Source organism: Bufo gargarizans, chromosome 9, assembly GCF_014858855.1.
Source record: "Bufo gargarizans isolate SCDJY-AF-19 chromosome 9, ASM1485885v1, whole genome shotgun sequence".
Lineage (NCBI taxonomy): Eukaryota > Metazoa > Chordata > Amphibia > Anura > Bufonidae > Bufo > Bufo gargarizans.
This window is the reverse complement of record NC_058088.1, coordinates 23,759,512-23,780,459: the sequence shown is the minus strand read 5'-3', so window position 1 is coordinate 23,780,459 and position 20,948 is coordinate 23,759,512. Positions and strand designations below refer to the sequence as shown.

The 20,948-nt window shown below is 46.6% G+C and overlaps 1 protein-coding gene across 8 annotated transcripts in view; it reads left to right on the top strand.

Annotated features, from left to right (window-relative positions):
* LOC122945997 overlaps positions 1-20,948 on the top strand; it is a 60,837-nt gene that overhangs the window by 19,715 nt on the left and 20,174 nt on the right. For 3 of the 8 annotated variants that reach the window (XM_044305259.1, XM_044305261.1, XM_044305262.1), the window contains exons 5-6: positions 9,068-9,175; positions 19,903-20,007. In XM_044305259.1, coding sequence (XP_044161194.1) covers positions 9,068-9,175; positions 19,903-20,007 — 213 coding nt within the window. Of the gene's footprint in view, positions 1-9,067; positions 9,176-9,419; positions 10,151-11,627; positions 11,785-11,879; positions 13,613-19,902; positions 20,008-20,948 lie in introns of those variants that run through there. The other 5 variants (XM_044305258.1, XM_044305257.1, XM_044305256.1 and 2 more) reach the window with 3 other exon arrangements.

Here is a 20,948-nt window from a genome sequence, read left to right as displayed (position 1 = left end):
CAAGTTCAGCCAATAACCTTTTACATTGCAACCAGTATGCTTGTATCGCAGGACATTGCCACAAAATGTGGTACAAAGTCCCTCTACCTCCGCAGCCCCTCCAACATCTATCTGAGACCGAGTCATACATTATTGCTAGTTTATCCGGGGTATAATACCATCGTAAAACTGTCTTAATAGCAGATTCCACATGGGATACGCACTTTAAATGTTTGTGTATCATTCCGAGGGCCTGCAGCCATTCCGTTTCAGAAATAGACAGATTCATGTCCTTCTCCCACGCCACCATCAAATGCGAACGTTTAAAGGACTCTGAATGAAGAATGGTGTTGTAAAGGGATTTCAGGCCTTTCAGACCACTGGTAAGATACAACCTAGCCAATCTGTCCATTTTTACTCCGGATGGCCGCAGGCCCTGCAGAAAATGACGAAGCTGGAGATACTTGAAGAACTCCTGGTTAGGAATAGAGTACTTGTCCCTGATCCACTGGAATGGTTGCAACACCTCTTGCACCAATAAATCTCCTACAGTTAGTATACCCGCTGACGCCCAAAGCGACAGATCTGTTTGGGGAAGCAATGCGCATATAGTTGAAAAGGGGAGAGAAGCGATTGTAGGGGGACTATCTGCGTCTGCTAGGAAGTGATATCTGGACCACGCCTTCAAGGATGCTGACACCACCGGGCCTAACTGTGTGGGAGTGGGTATTGTCCAAAATGGCAGGTTTAACAGACCCTCCAAGGAATACGGAGCAGCCTGGGAAGCCTCGAGCTGGACCCACGGTAGATCTTGAGAGGGTTTAGTCCACCCCTTTAACATGGAGACTAGCGAGGTAATGTAATACATTTTCAAATCAGGTAGTGCTAGGCCCCCCCTATTGCGCTCTCTTATCATTATTTCTCGAGCTATCCTAGGATGCTTCCCGTTCCATATATATTTAGATAACAATGAATGTGCTTTAGAGAAAAACTTATCAGGGATGGAAATTGGTAGGGTGCGGTACAAGTATAAGAACTTGGGCAGGACAAACATTTTGAACGCGGCAATCTTCCCCAACCACGAGGTGTCATATTTGGCAAAATCTGAGAGTTCCCCTTCCGTGGATTGCAATAAAGCCTCATAATTCTGGGTATACAGCAGGCTTTGGGATGAGGACACATTCACTCCCAGATACTTAATGCTATCCAGTCTCCAGTCAAACTTCCATAAGTTGTGCAAAGTTCCTACCTGGTGACCCGGCATATTAAAAGGCAAGGCCTGCGTTTTGGAGGCATTCAAGTGGTAATATGAAAGGACCCCATATTGGGAAATTTGAGCCATTGCTTCCTTTAGAGACACTAGAGGGTTGGTTAGGGTCAAGCAGACGTCATCTGCATACAGGGATATGACATGAGAACACCCACCTATAGTAACCCCTGTTATGTCGTGGTCCCTTCTTATCGCCTGAGCCAATGGCTCCATGGCTATTATAAATATAAGGGGCGAAAGGGGGCACCCCTGACGCGTCCCATTTGTGAGCTCAAATATATCAGATAAGGCACCATTCACATATGTCCTAGCCGTAGGATTGCTATAAAGTGCCTTAATGGCCGTGAGTATGTGTCCCGTTATCCCCATAGTTTCCAGTACTGAGAAGGCAAAGGCCCAGCGTAGCCTATCAAAGGCCTTCTCCGCATCGAGAGCAAGAGCCAATGTAGGGATCTTATATCTCTGGACGTGATGTAAAATACCTAGAAGGCGTCTTGTGTTGTAATAAGTCTGCCTGGTCGGGACGAATCCCGCTTGGTCCACATGAATGAGTGCTGGGAGAATTTTAGCTAAACGATTGGCCAGTAATTTCGCGTAGATCTTTACATCCTGGTTCAGCAGGGAAATTGGCCTAAAATTTTGGGGCCTGTCCGGTTCTTTGCCAGGCTTGGGGAGAGTTATGATTAGAGCTTGCAGATTCTCCGCTGGCAGGGAACCACGATTCATAGCTGACTGACAGAACTCTTTTAGAAAGGGGCTAATGATCTGTTTTAGTTCCTTATAGTAGTGACTGGCAAAGCCATCTGGGCCAGGCGCCTTGTCTCTTGGAAGGGACGTGATCACTGCTTCCACCTCCCCGGCCTCAATCGGAGAATTAAGACCTAGAAGCTGGGAGCTATCCAATGTGGGCAACTCCAGGGACCTAAGATAGTGGTTAACTTGATCATTGATCTGATCTGGCGTAGGTTGGGTATTACGCAAGTTGTACAAATCAGCATAATACGCCTTAAAGCCATTGGCAATATCTATTGGGGAATAGATCTTCTCCTGCGTATGTGGGTGAATAATATGAGGTATTCTACTTTTAGTATACCGGGCCTTAAAACGCGAAGCTAACAACTTCCCCGCCTTATTATCTTGTGAATAATAGGACGCCTTCGATTTTCTGTGCATTTTTTCAAAGGTGGAAAGCATATATCCTCTCAACTCCTGTCTGAGGCCTTTTATTTCCTCAGCCAGAAGTGGAGAAGGTCTCGCTTTGTTGTCAGTTTCCACCAGTCTCAATCTGGCCAATATGTCTGTCATTTTGGCTTCCATACGTTTTTTCCTAATCGCCCCCTGCTGTATAAAGGAGCCCCTAACGAATGCCTTATGGGCGTTCCACAGAGTTACGGGGTCTGTTTGCGAGGGATCATTTAGTTGGAAAAACTCCTTCACATCTGCCTCTATTTTGGACCTATATTGGGGATCCGCTAATAGGAATGGACTACTTCTCCACATATATGTTTGAGGGGAACTAACCTTTTCCGAGATTTCCAGAGTTATAGCCGCGTGGTCCGACCATTTGATAGTTTCTAGGGAGGAGGCTTGCGCGTGTGGAAGAAGTGCTCTGTCCACCAGAAACATGTCCAGTCTGGAGTACATATTGTGAACTCCCGAGTGGAATGAGTAGTCCCTGGCGGACGGATGGTGTATACGCCAAACGTCATAAAGTTCTTCTCTCCAGAAAGTATCTGCTAGGGAGGGGGTGGCCCTAGTTGTGGGCGAAGAGGTGTCAACCATAGGGTCTGAGGTTACATTGAAGTCCCCACAAACCACCAATTTCCCCTGTTGCCTTTTTCTAACCATCTTTAAAACCTTGCGGAGGAAATGTAATTGACCCCTATTGGGTGCATATAATGCTACTATTGTGAACAACACGTTGTTCAGTGTACATATCAGTATAACATATCTCCCCATAGTATCCGCATGGTCCGCTATATGCTTAAACGCTACTGTATTCTTAACTGCTATCATGACCCCCCTAGATTTCGTATGAAAGTGTGACTGAAATATGTGGGGGAACAGAGGGTGCTTTAACCTAAACGCATCACTTTGAATCAAGTGTGTTTCCTGAATTCCCAAAATGTCACATTTCAACAGTTTAGCTTCCCTCCACAGATGGGACCTACGCATAGGACTGTTTAAGCCATTGGCATTCAGACTAGCAAAGGTTATTACCATTATATATCAGAATAAACAGCAATTGCATAGTAGTAGGTAATAAAGTAGAAATCAAACACGGAACGACTCCCAGCGAGGACGTCCGCGTCTTCCTGACAAAGGTAGCACTCGTAGATACAGGCAAATCGTTGATACTAAACATCTGCGGCCCCCCAAAACAGAGGAGGTACGACAGCAATAACATCTCAACATAAAACATATAGAGCCTAATAAGACTCCTTACCAAGTGTAGGGCAAATGTCCTGTCTGCAACCTAGGACAAAAAGGCATGTAAGGATGACAAAACCTGTACTGACGTACAGCACCTGATTGGCAAGGTACACTCGCCCTGAGTGAAGCTGTATTCAGCGAACTCTCGACCAGTCTTTCCTGACTTTAGCAGGGGCCTGGTGTGAAGTTTCCTCAGCTGCGTGGACAGGGATGTTCCATCTTTGCAGTAGCTTCAGCCCCTCTTCCACAGCCTTAACAGCATGGATCTCTCCCCCATGATGAATCAACAGGCGTACCGGGAAACCCCACCTATAAGGTATGTCCGCGCTTCTAAGGGACGCCGTGACTGGTAAAAAGGCTCTTCTCAGTCGCAGGGTAGCCGCAGACAAATCCGCATATATGAGCACCTTGTGAAAAGGCGCAGGAAGGCCTCCATTTTTCCTCGCAGACGCCAGCAGCTGTTCTTTAATTTTGAAGAAATGCACCCTAGCTAGTACATCTCGGGGTACCGACTCATCCAGGTGGCGTGGGCGCGGTACACGGTGCGCCCTGTCTATTTCCAGATCTCTCTCGTGACAGTCCGGTAACACCGCTTTCAGGAGAGACCGCACGTAATCAGGGATATCCTTGGGGGACACCGACTCTGGGATCCCTCTCAGCTTGATATTATTTCGCCTGCTTCTATCTTCCAGGTCGGCCATTTTGGCTTTAATGCTCTCCACCTCTGCTTCCAAATCAGCGTGCGCGTCAATCAACGCATTATGCGAGGCCGCAAAGTCCCCAAATTTATTTTCCAGGTGGTCCGTCCGGGCCCCCAGATCAGCAATGTCTGAGCGTATCGGAGCTATTATGGACTTTATGTCCAACAACATTGAGCGCCTCTGTAGGATCAGCATGTCCCTCATGGCAGTGTCTGTGAGGGCAGTATTAGACACTGGTAACGCTTGCAGCGCCGCTTCCCCCTCATCATTTGGGGTTGTCTGAGCAGGCTTAGTGGCCCCCCCCGGAGGTGTAGAAACAGTCCCCCAACTGGTCTGTGACCATGTAGTGTCCTGATGGCCCGAGGCGAGGTCCCGCAAAGTCCCGCCAGGTGAGTGGACTCTGCCACCCTGGCCATATGCTTCGGTCCGGTTTGCGGCTTCGTCAGGACCCCCGCCTACGTCCGTTTCTCCGTCCCCCAGACCCAGCTGGGTATGAAGCGCCGAGTCTGAAAGTGATCTCCGCAGGCTCGGTGCAGGGGAAGTCAGCGGCGCGTCTGTAGTCACTGCGCGCTTACCGGGAGGGCCTGTGTCATTTCCGGCGCCATCTTGGATTTCTCCGGCGTCTCTAGAAAAGTAAAACTTCGTGAGTTTAGGCTGCTTAGCCACCTTCTTTCTTCGCCCCGTCATGTCTGGGGGTGTTTCTCCCTGCTAGAGAGTGCAGTTGGGTCTCAGTGTTAGATGAGAAGTCCGCTTTTTTGTCGCTTTAGACGGTGCTGGAACAGGAGCTCAGGCTCTACACACCCATCCGCCTAGGCAGCCAGACCACGCCCCCTGGTCATAGGTATCTTGAGCCATGCTTACTGCAGTGCATCTGCTGGAGGGTGAGTGGGGCAAGATCCATAGAGCAAACACGACCATCGAGGTGGTCCCACAGATGCTCAATTGGGTTCAAGTCTGGGGAATTAGGGGGCAGGGTAGCACTTGGAACTATTAGTCATGCTCTTCCAACCATTGTCGGACACTTCTCGCAGTGGACATGTTGTATTGTCTTGCTGGAAGATCACATCTGGCCCCAAGTAAGACAATTGGCATGTATGGGAGTACATGATCCTCAAGGATGGATTCATACCCAAATCGGTTGATTCCTTCTACATGGATGAGTGGCCCAGAGAATGGCCGGAAAACCTTCCCCAGACTATAATGCTGCCAACATCAGCTTCTGTTTTTCCAGCAGTGGTTTCAGGGTTTTTGTTCTCTGATGTTTCTTGCCCAACGTGCCAATGTCCACTGTTGAGGAAGTAGAAAATGTGACGATTCGAAGAAGGCAACTCCTTACCAATCAGTGGGGGTCCAATTCCTATACAGCCGCGAAACCGGAATCCATTTCTGCTGATGCAACTTCGTTAGTAGAGGTGCAGTAACCATCTGTCTGTTTCAGAGCCCCCAATACAGTAAGGTTCGCTGATCTTTTATTTTAGACTCCCATCTAGTAGACTCCTGGTTCTTTTAGGCGGTGAGCTGCTCCACTGAGGCATGTCAGTCCGCCCTCGCGCACCTTCATAGCTGACATTCCTCTCGCGTGAATGGCTTGTGGTGCTCTGCAGATTCCACATCGTTAATTCACAACGGTGACATTTCTCCACTCACCATACACTTTCACCACAGCAGCACGAGAACAGTTCACACTGAGCGGTTTCAGAAATACCGCCACCCTTGGCCTGAAAGCCAAAAATCATCACTTCCTGCAATTCAGATAAATCGTCCCATTTACCCATGACAGCAATGAGGGATATGTGTGCAGATAGCCTATCACACACCTTAGATACCCACCGAGGGATATGTGTGCAGACAGCCTATCACACACCTTAGATACCCACCGAGGGATATGTGTGCAGATAGCCTATCACACACCTTAGATACCCACCGAGGGATATGTGTGCAGACAGCCTATCACACCTTAGATACCCACCGAGGGATATGTGTGCAGACAGCCTATCACACACCTTAGATACCCACCGAGAGATATGTGTGCAGACAGCCTATCACACCTTCTATATCCACCGAGAGATATGTGTGCAGACAGCCTATCACACCTTCTATATCCACCGAGAGATATGTGTGCAGACAGCCTATCACACACCTTAGATACCCACCGAGGGATATGTGTGCAGACAGCCTATCCCACCTTATATACCCACTGAGGGATATGTGTGCAGACAGCCTATCACACCTTATATACCCACTGAGGGATATGTGTGCAGACAGCCTATCCCACCTTATATACCCACCGAGGGATATGTGTGCAGACAGCCTATCACACCTTATATACTAGGCCTGCACGATATATCGCCAAAGAAATCGTATTGCGATAATCGTCGATGGCGATTTGGCCGACCCAAAAATGCTGCGATTATTTTTTGCTTTATAAGACACACATAAAGCAAAAAATGTGCGTCTCATAAAGTGATGGTTGACTTTTTACGTGGCTGACACTGATGTATCGCCGGCCGCTATGCCGCACAGCGCGGCCGGTGATACATTAGTTACAGAGGGGGGAGGGGCTGGAGGCAAGTCGCGGCGCGCGCACATAACTGTCTTTGTATGCAAAGTCTTTCTTTACTGCTGAAACAATCGCTCTACTATTGAAACTCCTATTGATAAAATCACCAGCCTCTGTACTCACTATGAATGCACTGCAACGAGCGGGCCGGCCGGCGCATGACTAACATCACTCAGTCAGTCACGCTCCTCCCACTTCATTAATGAAGCAGGAGCGTGACTGACTGAAGTCATGCGCCGGCCGGCCCGCTCGTTGCATGCATTCATAGTGAGTACAGAGGCTGGTGATTTTATCAATAGGAGTTTCAATAGTAGAGCGATTGTTTCAGCAGTAAAGAAAGACTTTGCATACAAAGACAGTTATGTGCGCGGTTTCGGACACATGAGGGGACATTAATAAAGCAATGCTGTGACACATAGGGCCATGAGGGGGACCAGCGTGTGTATCATTCACACATATATCATCTTATGCTGGCCCCCCTCATGACCCTATGTGTCATAGCACACATCCCCCATAACAGTGCATTATCCATAGGTCCCTCATAACAGTGTCACCTGCAGATCCCCCCCCCCCCATAACGGTGTCACCCGCAGATCCCCCCCCCATAACGGTGTCACCCGCAGATTCCCCCCCCCACAACGGTGTCATCCGCCGATCCCCCCCATAACGGTGCCGACCGCAGATTTCCCCCCCCCCCCAACGGTGCCGACCGCAGATTTCCCCCCCCCCTCTAACGGTGCCGACCGCAGATTTCCCCCCCCCCCCTCTAACGGTCCTGACCGCAGATTCCCCTCCCCTAACTGCAAATAGACCTCTAGCACAATTCCCTTAAAATATCGTTATCGCAATTTTTAGGGCCCTAATTGCAATTGCACAACATTCCCTTATCGTGCAGCCCTATTATATACCCACCGAGGGATATGTGTGCAGACAGCCTATCCCCCCTTATATACCCACCGAGCCCGCTCAGCACACGGGACTTCCTTCACGAGCTGCACGCTGCTGATGTCAAAAGTAGGAAGTGGTTCTAATAGGGGGGGGGGGTAGCTCCAGGATTGTTACTCGTGTGTGCGGTATGGTTTCTATTCAGACCCTACAATGAAGGGTTAAACAAGTCAATGCAAATCACCAAGTCATCTTCTGTTTACCTCATAATGAAAGCTGTAAAGAAACTGTATCACCAACATTCTTTTTTACTAATTAATAAGCGACATAAGTGAAACATATTCATTTTTTTTAAATCAATTTTTATTGTATAAATGTAGATTTTTTTATACTGTACATGATTATGAGGACGGCCATCTTGCCTGAGCTGATATTAACACCCTTGCAGCCGCACAGACCATAGGGAAAACAGACAAGATGCCTCCATTGTCTCCTATGGGAGAGTGTTGTGGGCATGAAGGAGGAGGCAGGCTGTGTCCATCACCTATTGTGAATGGTGGATCTGATCTCATATCTTTCTAGCTATCTATCTTGTTATCTTTCGTTGTGATCCTGCCTGTAGTCACAATGAGATGACTGCTGAGAAGTGACCTGTACAGAACAAGACGTGTCAACCTGTTATGAGGCTAAGGCTACGTTCACACTGGCGTTTTGGCTTTCCGTTTGTGAGATCCGTTCAGGGCTCTCACAAGCGGTCCAAAACGGATCCCGCATTCCGAATGGAAAAGGATCCGCTCAGAACGCATCAGTTTGCCTCCGTTCAGTCTCCATTCCGCTTTGGTGTCCGTCTGATGAAACTGAGCCAAACGGATCCGTCCTGGCACACAATGTAAGTCTATGGCGACGGATCCGTCTTCTCTGACGCAATCTGGCACAATAGAAAACGGATCCGTCCTCAGCGGTGTTCAAGACGGATCCGTCTCGGCTATGTTACAGATAATACAAACAGATCCGTTCTGAACGGATGCAGACGGTTGTATTATCTGAACGGATCCGTCTGTGCAGATCCATGACGGATCCGCACCAAACGCGAGTGTGAAACCTTTAGATTTCCAACATCTTTTTTCTAAGTATAGATACAACCACAACGACTTCTTGAACAATGGATGTTTGGCTGCAGATTCTCTTTGCATTTGTGTTTTTTCTGCTTCCCATTAATGCAAATTCTTCTGCCTCCAGGTCATTATGTAAAAAACGTTGTGGTGAAGCGCAAAAAAGATGACGGTGCTCATGGAATAGTTGATCAGCAGTTTGAAGAGAGGATCAGCTCCCCTGAACCCAGTCCAGGTAACTCTTCATTCATGATAATAGGAATCGGAAATTAATTTGTTTTATTAAATCTTCTGGGGGGGTGGGGGGGGGGGGGCTGTGTATGCGCTGAATGTTTGCAGGTGGGAATCGGTTGTTTCAAGGTAGAAGAGGGAACACTTTGCACAATAAAAAAACTGCTTGTGCTTTGTGTAGACCTGTGTGTCTGCATGGTTACCAACCTCTACTTTTGTATTGCTTTGCTCTTTTTCCTAATCTACAGACAGTAGATCCGATACTCGCTGGATTTGTCTGTAGTCGGTAACCCTTTATCGGCCTGGTAGGAGTCATTTCAGTTGGACTTTGCAAAGTTGCTCTATTTTTAGGTGCATTGGAGCAATAAAAAAAAATAACTGCACATGTATACACACCCTGTAATTGTCGTCTTAGAATAATGCACGACTGTCGCCTTACCATTTCTGTGCCGCCATGTGAGAAAATTACTGCTGTCTTGTAAAAATCGAGAACGGTCCTCCCAACCGCATCTGCTTTGCTTTATTGCTCTGTATTTTAAAGGTCTGGAATACAGCGCTTATTATAATCCGTTGCCGGCCCTTTTTTATTTTTGTATTTAAAATATGCCGCTTCCACTGCGTTTGACACCAACCGCAGAAGCCACCGCCTTATTTTTATCTGTGCTTGCGTCCGAATTTGATCCGTCTTTTAACTCCCAATTTACGGCCGGGTGGGGGGCGTCCCCAGAGGAACCGGAAATGTCCCGTGGCCGGCCTGTTTTTTCTGTAGAGAGCCAGACGGCCTACAAGGTGCGCCACAGAAGGATGGCAATAAGGGTTGATGAGCTGATCCGCCAAGTCCAGCGCCATCCTGCGCTTTGGAAGCCTTCAGACCCTGGGTACAGTGACCGGTATCGAAAAGCGTCTGCGTGGCTCTCTGTGTGCCAGAACCTGTACCCGGAATGGGATGAGCTGGATGAAGGAGATAAAGGGATCCTAGGTAAGCCCATTGTACCCCTCTAGAAAATATGTCTACGCATTCTAGGTCTAGACAGGAAATGTGCCCCGTAAAATGAGGCCTAGGTTCAAGCCTATATTATTTGTCCTGTGTGCGAAAGCCGTGCATTTTATTTCCAGTCGAAACATCTGTTAAGTACAAGGTATTCTTTTTTATATTTATTATTTTTTTGGTCTGAAATAAAGGAGAATCGGAGACATTTGTCGTAAAATTATCTTCGTGCACCATACTGCCACTTTAACGCTGCCATCCATACTTTTAAGTTACAGCAGCTCCTAAAAGAAGTGGGATGAGTTGCAATTTTATTAGATTTTTTTTTTTATGGAGGGTGGGAATTTTTTGCATGCAGGTTTGTGTATATATACTTTCTTCTACTCGTTGTTTTAGCTATTTTTTGTATACTAAAGGCTAATAACTACGGCAGACTTGGGTGCCTTTTTTTTAAGATCTCTTGTTGCCGTGGTTACCCTTTGTCACCCTGCGACCTTTGCGTGAAGGGCAGATAGACACAGGGTGCCCCTTCCTCCCTAGATGTAGAGGTCACTATTCACATGCCATCTACAAAGTTTAAATGGCTAGAATGATATCCGCTGCAGATGCCACGGAAACATCTCCTGCATCTGTGAAATCCACGGAAGGTTCTAAAAAATAAAGAAAAAAATTTCCAAGGAGGTGTTTGGTCCCATGGGAAGATATTTTGAGCCTTAAATGAGGTGGTGCTGTCAATTATCCATAATGCAGAGAAGAAAACTGCGCTGGAACAATGCGGCGAGACGTCCGAGAAGTGGGGGAAGATTTTATGGGCAAACGAGGAAGCAGTAGACCAGTACACCACTAAAGCAACGAGAGGTTCTGTTGACGACATCATGAATGACGACAAATTTTATCATCTCCTTTTAAAAAAAATTGAAATCTGAAAAAATGAATTCTACAGCGGCGTAACAGCCGTGAGGATCAAGACAAACTTCTCGAACCAAGAAACCGGCCGGTTGTATGAGCCCTGAGAATCCCGTCACTGATGGCGTTTTAGATCCTTAGAAAATGCCCCCAGCTTCCCAAAAAAATTGTCCTTACATGTTTATTTGGGGAAAATATAGAGCGGAATATGTAATATTGTAAAAAAAAAAAAAAAAATAATAAAAAAATGTTTAATTTCTTAGACGCTGTACTTAACAATTGTTTTGACTGGAAATTAAATAAGGTCTTGAGCTTAAATAAATTTTTATTGGATTTTTTTTTTTATAATATTTTATATTCAGTTACTATTTGTTTTATTTCTTGGGGTCAGATATATACTTTACCCATTTTCCCATCACAAAGGTCCACAGGGGTCCACTGCTATCCTTGTATTTATTAGAGTTGGTAGAGCAGGATAGGTTGTGCTTCAGTTCTGAGTTTCTGTGTAGGAGTTTAGATTTTACTTCCGTTATTGATGTATTTATTTCCTTGTCTTTTGTAGAGAATCTTATCCAGAAAAGGTGGAGGAGTGCCCGTGATCAGTTTAGAAGGGAAGTGGTCCACTACGAAGGTCTGAGTGGGTCGGGTCCCCTTAACAAGAAGCCATATATGTACCTTAAGCAGCTGATGTTCCTGAAACCTGTCTTGGACCTGCGGCCGTAAGTGTTGCTTACATCGGACGATTTCTTTCCTTTTTTGCTTTCTTGCAAGTGTATTGAATTTTTTATTTTTTTTCTGCTGTCGCTTGCTATAGTGCAGTCACCAAATCTGGATCAGAGGCAGACTCCAAAGCAACCCGTGAACAGCAGCTGGGGGAGTCTGACCCTGAAGTGCCTGCAGCAAGACCAGCAGTAGTGGCATCCGAGAGCTGCGTAGAGCCACCCACCAACCCCTCTGTCACTCACACCTTCCAGCAAGCTCCACCATCTCGACTTCCAGGGAAGAAAAGCAAGAAGACTGTTCCTAACTTCTCTACTGTGGAAACCTTTGATGGCCAAGTCCTGGACTTTGTTCAGCGAAACATTGAGGAGGACCCAGAGGATGCGTTCTGCCGCAGCCTTGGACATTACATAAGACAAGTCCCTCAGGGGTGGAGACTGCGGCTGCGTACCGCCATCCAGACCCTCATAGAGGGCTTCACTCCTCCCAACAACCCCGAACAGATCCTCGGCTTACTCAGCCAGGTCAAGCTGGCACGTCCTGTTTGCGCGGCTCAACCAATGCACATTGAGTCCACCGCCTACCAGTCATCAAGTCAGCCCAACAAGACTACCTCCACATGTGCTTCTTATCCACAGTCTTCTCCTCATTCTTCTCACCGTCATCATCTGCCGCAATCCAGACACTCTACAGGCTATAGCCATAAATCTAATTCCCAATCAAACTATACCATCCTCTCGCTTCACGAACACAGCCCTCTTATGCCTTCCAACTCTGGTCTCTCTAAAACTTCTGTTTCATCCCCCTCTCACATGCTCCCCTCTGCTCTTTCCCCTAGTCATTCCCACCATTTGCCCACTTCACCTTCTTGTTCTGCCTTGTATTATGGGCCTACTCCCCATACCCATCCCTCCTACACCGACTCGTGCTCTCCTGATTCCCATCAGTCCTCCCCCATGAATGTTTCATCCTCCCCATCCTCGCCTCCTAGATTTTTAGACTTGAATTAACCCTTTTTACAGGGGTCCATCGAGAGCCCTTTTGTATTTTATGTATATGGTTTATATTATGGTCCAGTTTCGGTAACATAGGGTAGGGAAAAATGGACGGGCTGGACTTTCAGTACTAATACAGTCAGTATTAAAGTTGCATGTGCTGCACTAATCTAGGTAAAGAAAAGTGTCTTCCTCGCTTCCTTTGCTGTATTCGGCTGATAATTTCTCATGAAGCGTCACAGTCCCACATTTCCTGCATACCAATAGTGTGAAGTCACGGCAAGAGCGGATGTGTAACCGGAGACTCGGGCTGCCATGCATGTTAGATAGCGGTTAGACGAAAGCTGACAGCCCCATGCAAGGTGCTGCTACCGCTGTCCCACAAAAGACGAACCTCCAATTGTAAAAATATAAAAAAAGATAAAAAGGCAGCAGATGTCCTTAGTGCCTTAACCTTATAACAGAAAAGAGTGAAAAGCTGCTGCCCGGAGGCAGATGCGTTTAACGACCTCAAATCCGAATCGAGCTGTTCCCTCCTGCATGGGATTCCATGACTGGTACCAGTAATGTGGAAAATCATGGGAATTAAAAGGCAGGAGGTCGCTGGGGGCTAATATAGTAATAAAGAGATATTTATTGATAAAATGTAGGGCAGCACGACATGTTTTAATAGTCTGCTGTCTTCCTCCGGCACATTCAAGCTGGGGAGTATCTCCCCCAAGGACAAAAGGATCGAGCAGTTAACATTTGTACACATTTAGGGGCCCTATCTTTAGCATGTACCTCTCTAAAGGGGTTGTCTCATCATGGACATCGCTATATGGAGAACGGAGCCCCGAAAGTGAAGGAGGGTGCACTGCGCATGCGCGGCCCGCGCTCCCATTCATTTCTATGAGGCTGACGGAAATAGCCGAGACAGCGCTCGGCTATTTTTCGACAGCCCCATAGAAAATAAATGGAGGGCTGCTGCGCATGCGCAGTGCGCCCTCCTTCACTTTCGGGGCTCCGTTCTACATATAGCGATATGCCCCCGTTGTCCATGATGAGACAACCTCTTTAAGTCCTCCAGCCACCACCTTTCCGGGCTCCGTTCTTGATATAGGTGCAAGTCCCAGCAGTGGGACCCGCACCTATAAGACAATGGGAGCGTATCCTAGCGATAAGCCCCCATTGTCCATGATGAGACAACCCCCTTTAAGTGCACGCTTAACGTGTCTACAGGGCTCCATAAGACTAAGGTCCAAAGAGTAGCCTTTTGATCTCCGTCTGGTGGGCATATGCCAGAATACGGCAAAATTAGTATTAGACTGCGCTGTTCCATCCTGCAGTTTAGTGTAAAAAAACCACACATCCGTTTAACCTATGGCTGTATGACATCCATGACGAGCCTCCGTTAAACTGATGCTTCAGAGAACTCCTGTGATGTCACTGCTCATATATGTACAATTATCAAATGGGATTCGTAAGGCAGGCGCCAGGGAACACGGTCATCTTCGTTAAGCTGGAACCCCAGCCATCAAGGAGAGGAGCGATCTACTCTTCTCCTGCTGCCCGGGCTGTGTAGTAGTCCGATGAGGATTTGTCCTCCTACTGCGGCAACCTGGTGGGGGGTGGTGGCTAAAACGAGGCAAGGAGGTAGAGCCGGAAGCCATTTTAGCAGCTCGCTCAAGGAGCTTGTTAATTAATGCAATTTTTAGGGTCCGCTTACACAGGCAGATGTCAGGCCTATAACGAGCTTTTCACACAGACCAATGCAAACTGAGTGGGGAACGAACGATGGTTACTGCCGTTCTTTGTCCCTATTCGCTTTGCATATCCGTTTACACAGGTGCAATGTGCTAGACCGGGGATGGGCAAACTGCGGCTCTCCAGCTGTTGTAAAACTACAACTCCAAGTATGCCTACAGCTATCAGCCTACAACAGGGCATGATGGGATTTGTAGTTTTACAACAGCTGGAGAGCCGCAGTTTGCCTATCCCTGTGCTAGCATAAAAGATGCAACTACCCGACAAAAATAGCGTTGTTTGTTAGGTGACCAGCAGCACCTTTACATCCACCAGTTATTGGGAACGGGGGCTCTTATGAACGTTTGTTCCCAGTATTTGGACTGGACTGTTCCTCAGCCAAGAGTCCGAAAACTCCAGCGTTTGGACATCTCCAATTTCAACTTTCCTTTTAACTTTTTTTGCTTTCTTGAAAAGCCTTCCTGTAAAATGTGTACGTATAATGGGGGAGATTTATCACAAGTATAGCAAAGGAAATGTGGAGCTGTACCTATAGCAGTCGGATTGTACTTCATAGTTTCTAGAGACCCTTTGGGAAAGTAAGGTAGAAATCCGATTTGTTTGCTCTGTGTAACTACTTTTTATGTTTTTTGATATGTCGAACAGTGTTTTACCCAACTAAGAAATTAGGGGTCAAAATGTGAGCTGTTGGTTTACGTTATATTATGTTATTTTATGTAACTAATGTTATTTTATGTTATTTAATAATGTTTGTGCACATTTTACTCAGTAAAACAAATATTACGTTACAAAAACTGTGTGCGTCTGTTCTGTAAAGATATGAGATAAGTATAAGTGGACTGTTTTGTGTTGAAAGGGGGTGTGCTGTAGGGCCTATTGGTTCCTATATACCATATTTTTCACCATATAAGACGCACCTGTCCATAAGACGCACATAGGTTTTAGAGGACGAAAATAATAAGAAAAAAAAATTCGTTGGGCCTCATGCACACGACAGTTTTTATTTTTTTTTAAGGCCCGCAAAAACGGGGTCCGTTATCCGTGACCGTTTTTTCTTCCTTGTTTTTTGGAGGATCCACGGACATGACCAATGAAAAAAAAAATCAAAGTCAAGTTTGCCATTGAAATGATAGGAAAAAACGGACGCGGATGACAATCTTGTGTGCATCCGTGATTTTTCACGGACCCATTGACTTGAATGGGTCCGTGAACCGTTGGCCGTGAAAAAAATAGGACAGGTCACACTGATCACGGATGCGGCTGCCAAACGGTGCATTTTCCGATTTTTCCATGGACCCATTGAAAGTCAATGGGTCCGCGAAAAAAAACGGCACAACGGTCGTGTGCATGAGGCCTTAATCAGACCTCAGATCAAACCCTCAATGTTAATAAGAACCCCAATTAGACCTCAGATCAGATCCCCATGTTAATAAGACACTCAGATCAGACCCCCATTCAGACCTCAGATCAGACCCCCAATGTTAGGACCCACATTCAGACCTTAGATCAGACCCCCATTCAGACCTCAGATCAGACCCCCAATGTTCAGATCCCCATTCAGACCTCAGATCAGACCAAAAAAATAATAATCGACTTACCTCTTCTGCTCCGGACACTGCTGCTCTTGGGATCCAGAGCTTTTCAGGCTACGCTGTCGTGACACGACGCAGCACAGTGTGAGGTCACACAACGCAGATGTCCTCACGCTGTGCACAGCACAGTATGAGGCCGACAAAACAAGACCAGGAAGTGCGGAGTACAGAGCCCTGGGAGCGCTGCATCCACTTCCCGATCCTCCTGTACTAATGAGCGCTTTCATAATGGAAGTGGTCATTAGTATTCACTCCATAAGACGCACTGGCACCCCCCCCCCCCACTTTGGGGGAAAAAAGTGCGTCTTATAGGGCGAAAAATATGGTGCTGTAATACAGTCTTACAGGAGCAGTGCAGGTGTCGGACCTTGACCTTGGCTCTCGGGAATGTACCAATTCTACTTGGAGAGATCCAGCTGGTAGGAAATCTTTAGGGAAATAAGTCTAAAAGTAGTTTACCAAGATCCAACTAAAGAGACCTTGTGTACAGTAGGAAACCCTCCAGCCACATAATGTATTTGGCAGATATGCCTGGAACAGATTTTTCTTTTGTAAAAGCTGTAGCCCTGCAGAATTTGGGCTCTTAATTCAGAGTTACCTGTGAAAGGAGTGCAGCTGACCACAACGGGGTACAGGACTTTTTCCCAAAGTGGGTTAATGGGAATTTCCTTGGCGTTTCAGGGAGGTCCTGGGAGTTGGTGATTTTATGCACCATTACTGTGGATTGTGGAAGTTCGGAAACTGTCGTCACCTCAATACAAGATGTGATATTGAGCCAGGCCTCAGTAACGGTCTTCATGGTTGGGCGCTCCTATATTGGGTCAAACGTGGTAGATTTACCAAGTAAAAATTCTAAATACAGTGAAGCAAAGGAAGATACAGTGGGCAACGGTATACAAGATGCGCTTAAAATTGTCAAACATGCTTTGTACCACATTCGTAATCAGGTTTTAGACACTTTTCTACCCTTCTTATGACTTCTAGAGTTGAGCGAACCTGCTTTTTGGCAAGTTCGGGGTTTCAAGTGAATTACGTAATGTATTTTGCAGTCTGCGAAAAATACGGATGACATGCGTCCGTGTGTCTTCCGTATTTTGCGGAACGGAACAGCTGGCCCCTAATAGAAGAATCCTATCTTTGTCCGTAATGTGGACAATAATAGGACATATTCAATTTTTTTTTGCGGAACGGGCATGCACACGGAGTATCTTGCGTTTTTTATCTGATAACATGACCTGTTAACCATTTGCTCGCACAAAGGAAATGTAGGGTGTGTTTGCCCAAGAAAAAGTTTTATAAACCCACCTGAATATGTGTGTTGGGGGGGGGGGGGGGTGTCTGTGAGTGTGGAGCTATGCTGTAACATCGGGACCAAAAAAACGGAATGCCAAGCTCTACTGGCAGGAAAACCTGAACTACATCTTTTAGTTTTTACGCAGCCCCTTTTACCGTCATTTGTATTGTCCTACCTTAACTTGTATGCACTATTTTTAAGTTATATGAAACAGTTACGTTTAATATCTGCAGATGGGACGTGGTTATAGTTAGTATTCCCATTAGTGATGAGCGAAGCAAGCTTTGGATTCAAGATCCGAAATCGCTTCGCACACAACTTTGGATAAATTCTGTACAGAGACGGCTCTCCGATGAGGGGGAGTCAGTTATTACCGAAGTCTTGCGTGACTTTCGTGAATAACTTCGGTATTCGATTTTTAAAGTGGAAAACCACTTTAAAACTTGGATCCAAAATTAGAGGGTCGCTTTAAACACTTGCAAAGGTGTCAAGAGACAGAGTCACTTAGCAGCACCTTGAGGTAAAAAGTGCGACCCGTCTGAAATGGGTGAACATTGAACTACACAATGCCGCTGTGCAGTACAATATTATTGCCATATAGTGCATATGGCTGGGGCCATATGGAGCAACTGCAAACTAGGGTTGCATCGGGTATCGAATTATCAGGTGTTGCACCTGAGGGGTTAACTGCCGCTGATCGCAGCTCCCTGTCATAGAGGTCGGGTGCCAGCTATATGATTCTGCAGCCGGCACCCGCCTCCTGTATTTGTATTAATGGTTTAAAAACATTGGTGGCGCAGTGCGTCCCCCCCAGTATTAAATCATTGGTGGCGCAGTGTGCCCCCCTAGTATTAAATCATTGGTAGCGCAGTGCACCCCCAACCCTCTCTGTATTAAATCATTGGTGGCAGTGGCCACAGGGTCCCCTCCCTTCCTCCTCATTGGTGGCAGTGGCCACAGGGTCCCCTCCCCTCCTCCTCATTGGTGGTGCAGTGGCAGCTTCTGATCGGAGCCCCAGCAGTGTAACCCTGGGGCTCCGATCGGTTACCATGGCAGCCAGGACGCTGCTGAAGCCCTGGCTGCCATGGTAGGCTCCCTGCTGCTGTGTGCACTATGCACAGGGCAGCAGGGAGAGTGTGAGCTCCTATTCACCTAATGGATCTCTAGTAGGGTGAATAGGACAAGGGATTGAAAGATCTCAGGTTCTAGCCCCTAAGGGTGAAATGGTTAGTAAATAAAAAGTTTGAAAAAAAACACACCAAAATATTAAAGAGGACCTTTCACCTGAAAATGAAAGTTAAAGCTATAGCCTTACTTACATGCCCCCGGTATTGCTTATTCAGTCATTCATTTTTCAATCAGTGCCCCCGTTTGTCCGCATTGCCGCCTTGTATGCTAATGAGCCATTCGGCTCAACTGGGCGGGCCTTCAAAAGTTCTCCCGGGCGTGTCATTCTTCTCCCTGGCACGGAGCGCATCCAATCAGCGCGCTCCGCTCTTAGCCAGGGAGAAGACACTCCAGTTCTCGCGAGATGGCGCCGGCTCTGGATAGATGAAATCGCTCCAGTTCTCGCGAATCTCGTGAGAACTGGAGCGTCTTCTCCCTGGCTAAGAGCGGAGCGCGCTGATTGGATGCGCTCCGTGCCAGGGAGAAGAATGACACGCCCGGGAGAACTTTTGAAGGCCTGCCCAGTTGAGCCGAATGTCTCATTAGCATACAAGGCGGCAAATATTCCGGGGGCACTGATTGAAAAATGAATGACTGAATAAGCAATACCGGGGGCATGTAAGTAAGGCTATATCTTTAGTTTAACTTTAATTTTAAAAAATATCTCCTATGCGGTGAATGCCATAACAGAAAAAAAATTCTAATAAAAACTGCGCGATTCGCCATTTTTTTGTCACCTTGCCCCCCCAAAAATAGGATTATTGGCCGGGCGTTCCATAAAATGCGGAATGCACACGGCTTTTTTGGTGTTTTTTTTTTCCGCATGGTATCGAGTATCGCAATACTTTTTTATAGTATCGAAATCGAATCCAAATTTTGGTATCGTGACAACCCTACTGCAAAGACTACGTCAAAAAAGTCCAGGAGAGAGACAGCACTACTTACCGATCCAAATGATGGCAGTGCCAGCGGCGTTGAGCCTCGGCCTGTCGGGCTCCTCATAGTCAGTCATAGGATGATAGAAAACCGCAGACTCTTAGAAGTCAAAACGTCGCACAGTTGGTGAATAAACTCTGAAACTGCCCTGAAGACGCTGAGTGCTGCGGTGTTCTGTTCATCCTATGCAAACACTATATGGCAGTCTAAATACTTGCGTACCGACATGCAGGGACATGTGATCTGCTGCAGCCTTGGAGAAGATTAGGAATGCATATGGAGCAATGTCAAGACGACTGCAAATGGGGGGAATCTACAGATGTGTCTTTTTGGGTGAGAAGTTGATATTTGCGTCTGGGTAATTCCATTGTCTCTTCTTTTTACCAGATTATATTTTAGTGAAGATTAAAGAGGAGGAAGCAGGGGAGCCTTATGGGATGAATTATCAGCGTCGTCCTATAGGAAAAGGAACTCACCGTCGGATTAGTATGGGTAGGTTTGGCATCTCAGAACATAAAAGATGAAGGTAAAATATAGCAAAATCGACTTCTTGACATATTGATCGTAGCTGAAATGCCTATTTTTCTCGCACCGCCTCATCTATTAGGTTATGCTCACACATTTTTTTTTCATGCTTATTTTGGTGCATATTTTGTACCAAAATACACGTCCAGTGAATAGGATTTCTGTTCACACTCAATAAAATGTGTACACAGAGCTTTTGCAACCTGGTGGAAAAAAATAATCAGCCATAGCAGTGGTCTGTGACTTATTTCAAGTTAAAGTCACAAGTATTTGTCCTATTTGATGGTATTATAGCTAACATCCTGGTGCATCCGCAGCAATGCAAATGGCAAATTTGGCAGTACTATCTGTACCTACATCATGTACGAGGAAAGACAGGCAGTACTATCTGTGCTGGCATTATTTCCTGGGAAAGACAGGGAGGCAGTACTATCTCTATGTACATCATTTTTAGAGAGAGATAGGAAGGCAGTACTATCTGTACCGGGATCATTTCCTGGGAGAGACGGGCAGTGCTATCTGTACCCGTGATCATTTCCTGGGAGGCAGTACTATCTGTACCGGGATCATTTCCTGGGAGAGACGGGCAGTGCTATCTGTACCCGTGATCATTTCCTGGGAGGCAGTACGATCTGTACCGGGATCATTTCCTGGTAGAGACAGGGAGGCAGTACTATCTGTACCTACATCATTTACAGGGAGGCAGTACTATCTGTACCTACATCATTTACAGGGAGAGACAGGGAGGCAGTACTATCTGTACCTACATCATTTACAGATAGAGAGGGAGGCAGTACTATCTGTACCTACATCATTTACAGATTGAGAGCGAGGCAGTACTATCTGTACCTACATAATTTACAGATAGAGAGGCAGGCAGTACTATCTGTACCTGCATCATTTACAGG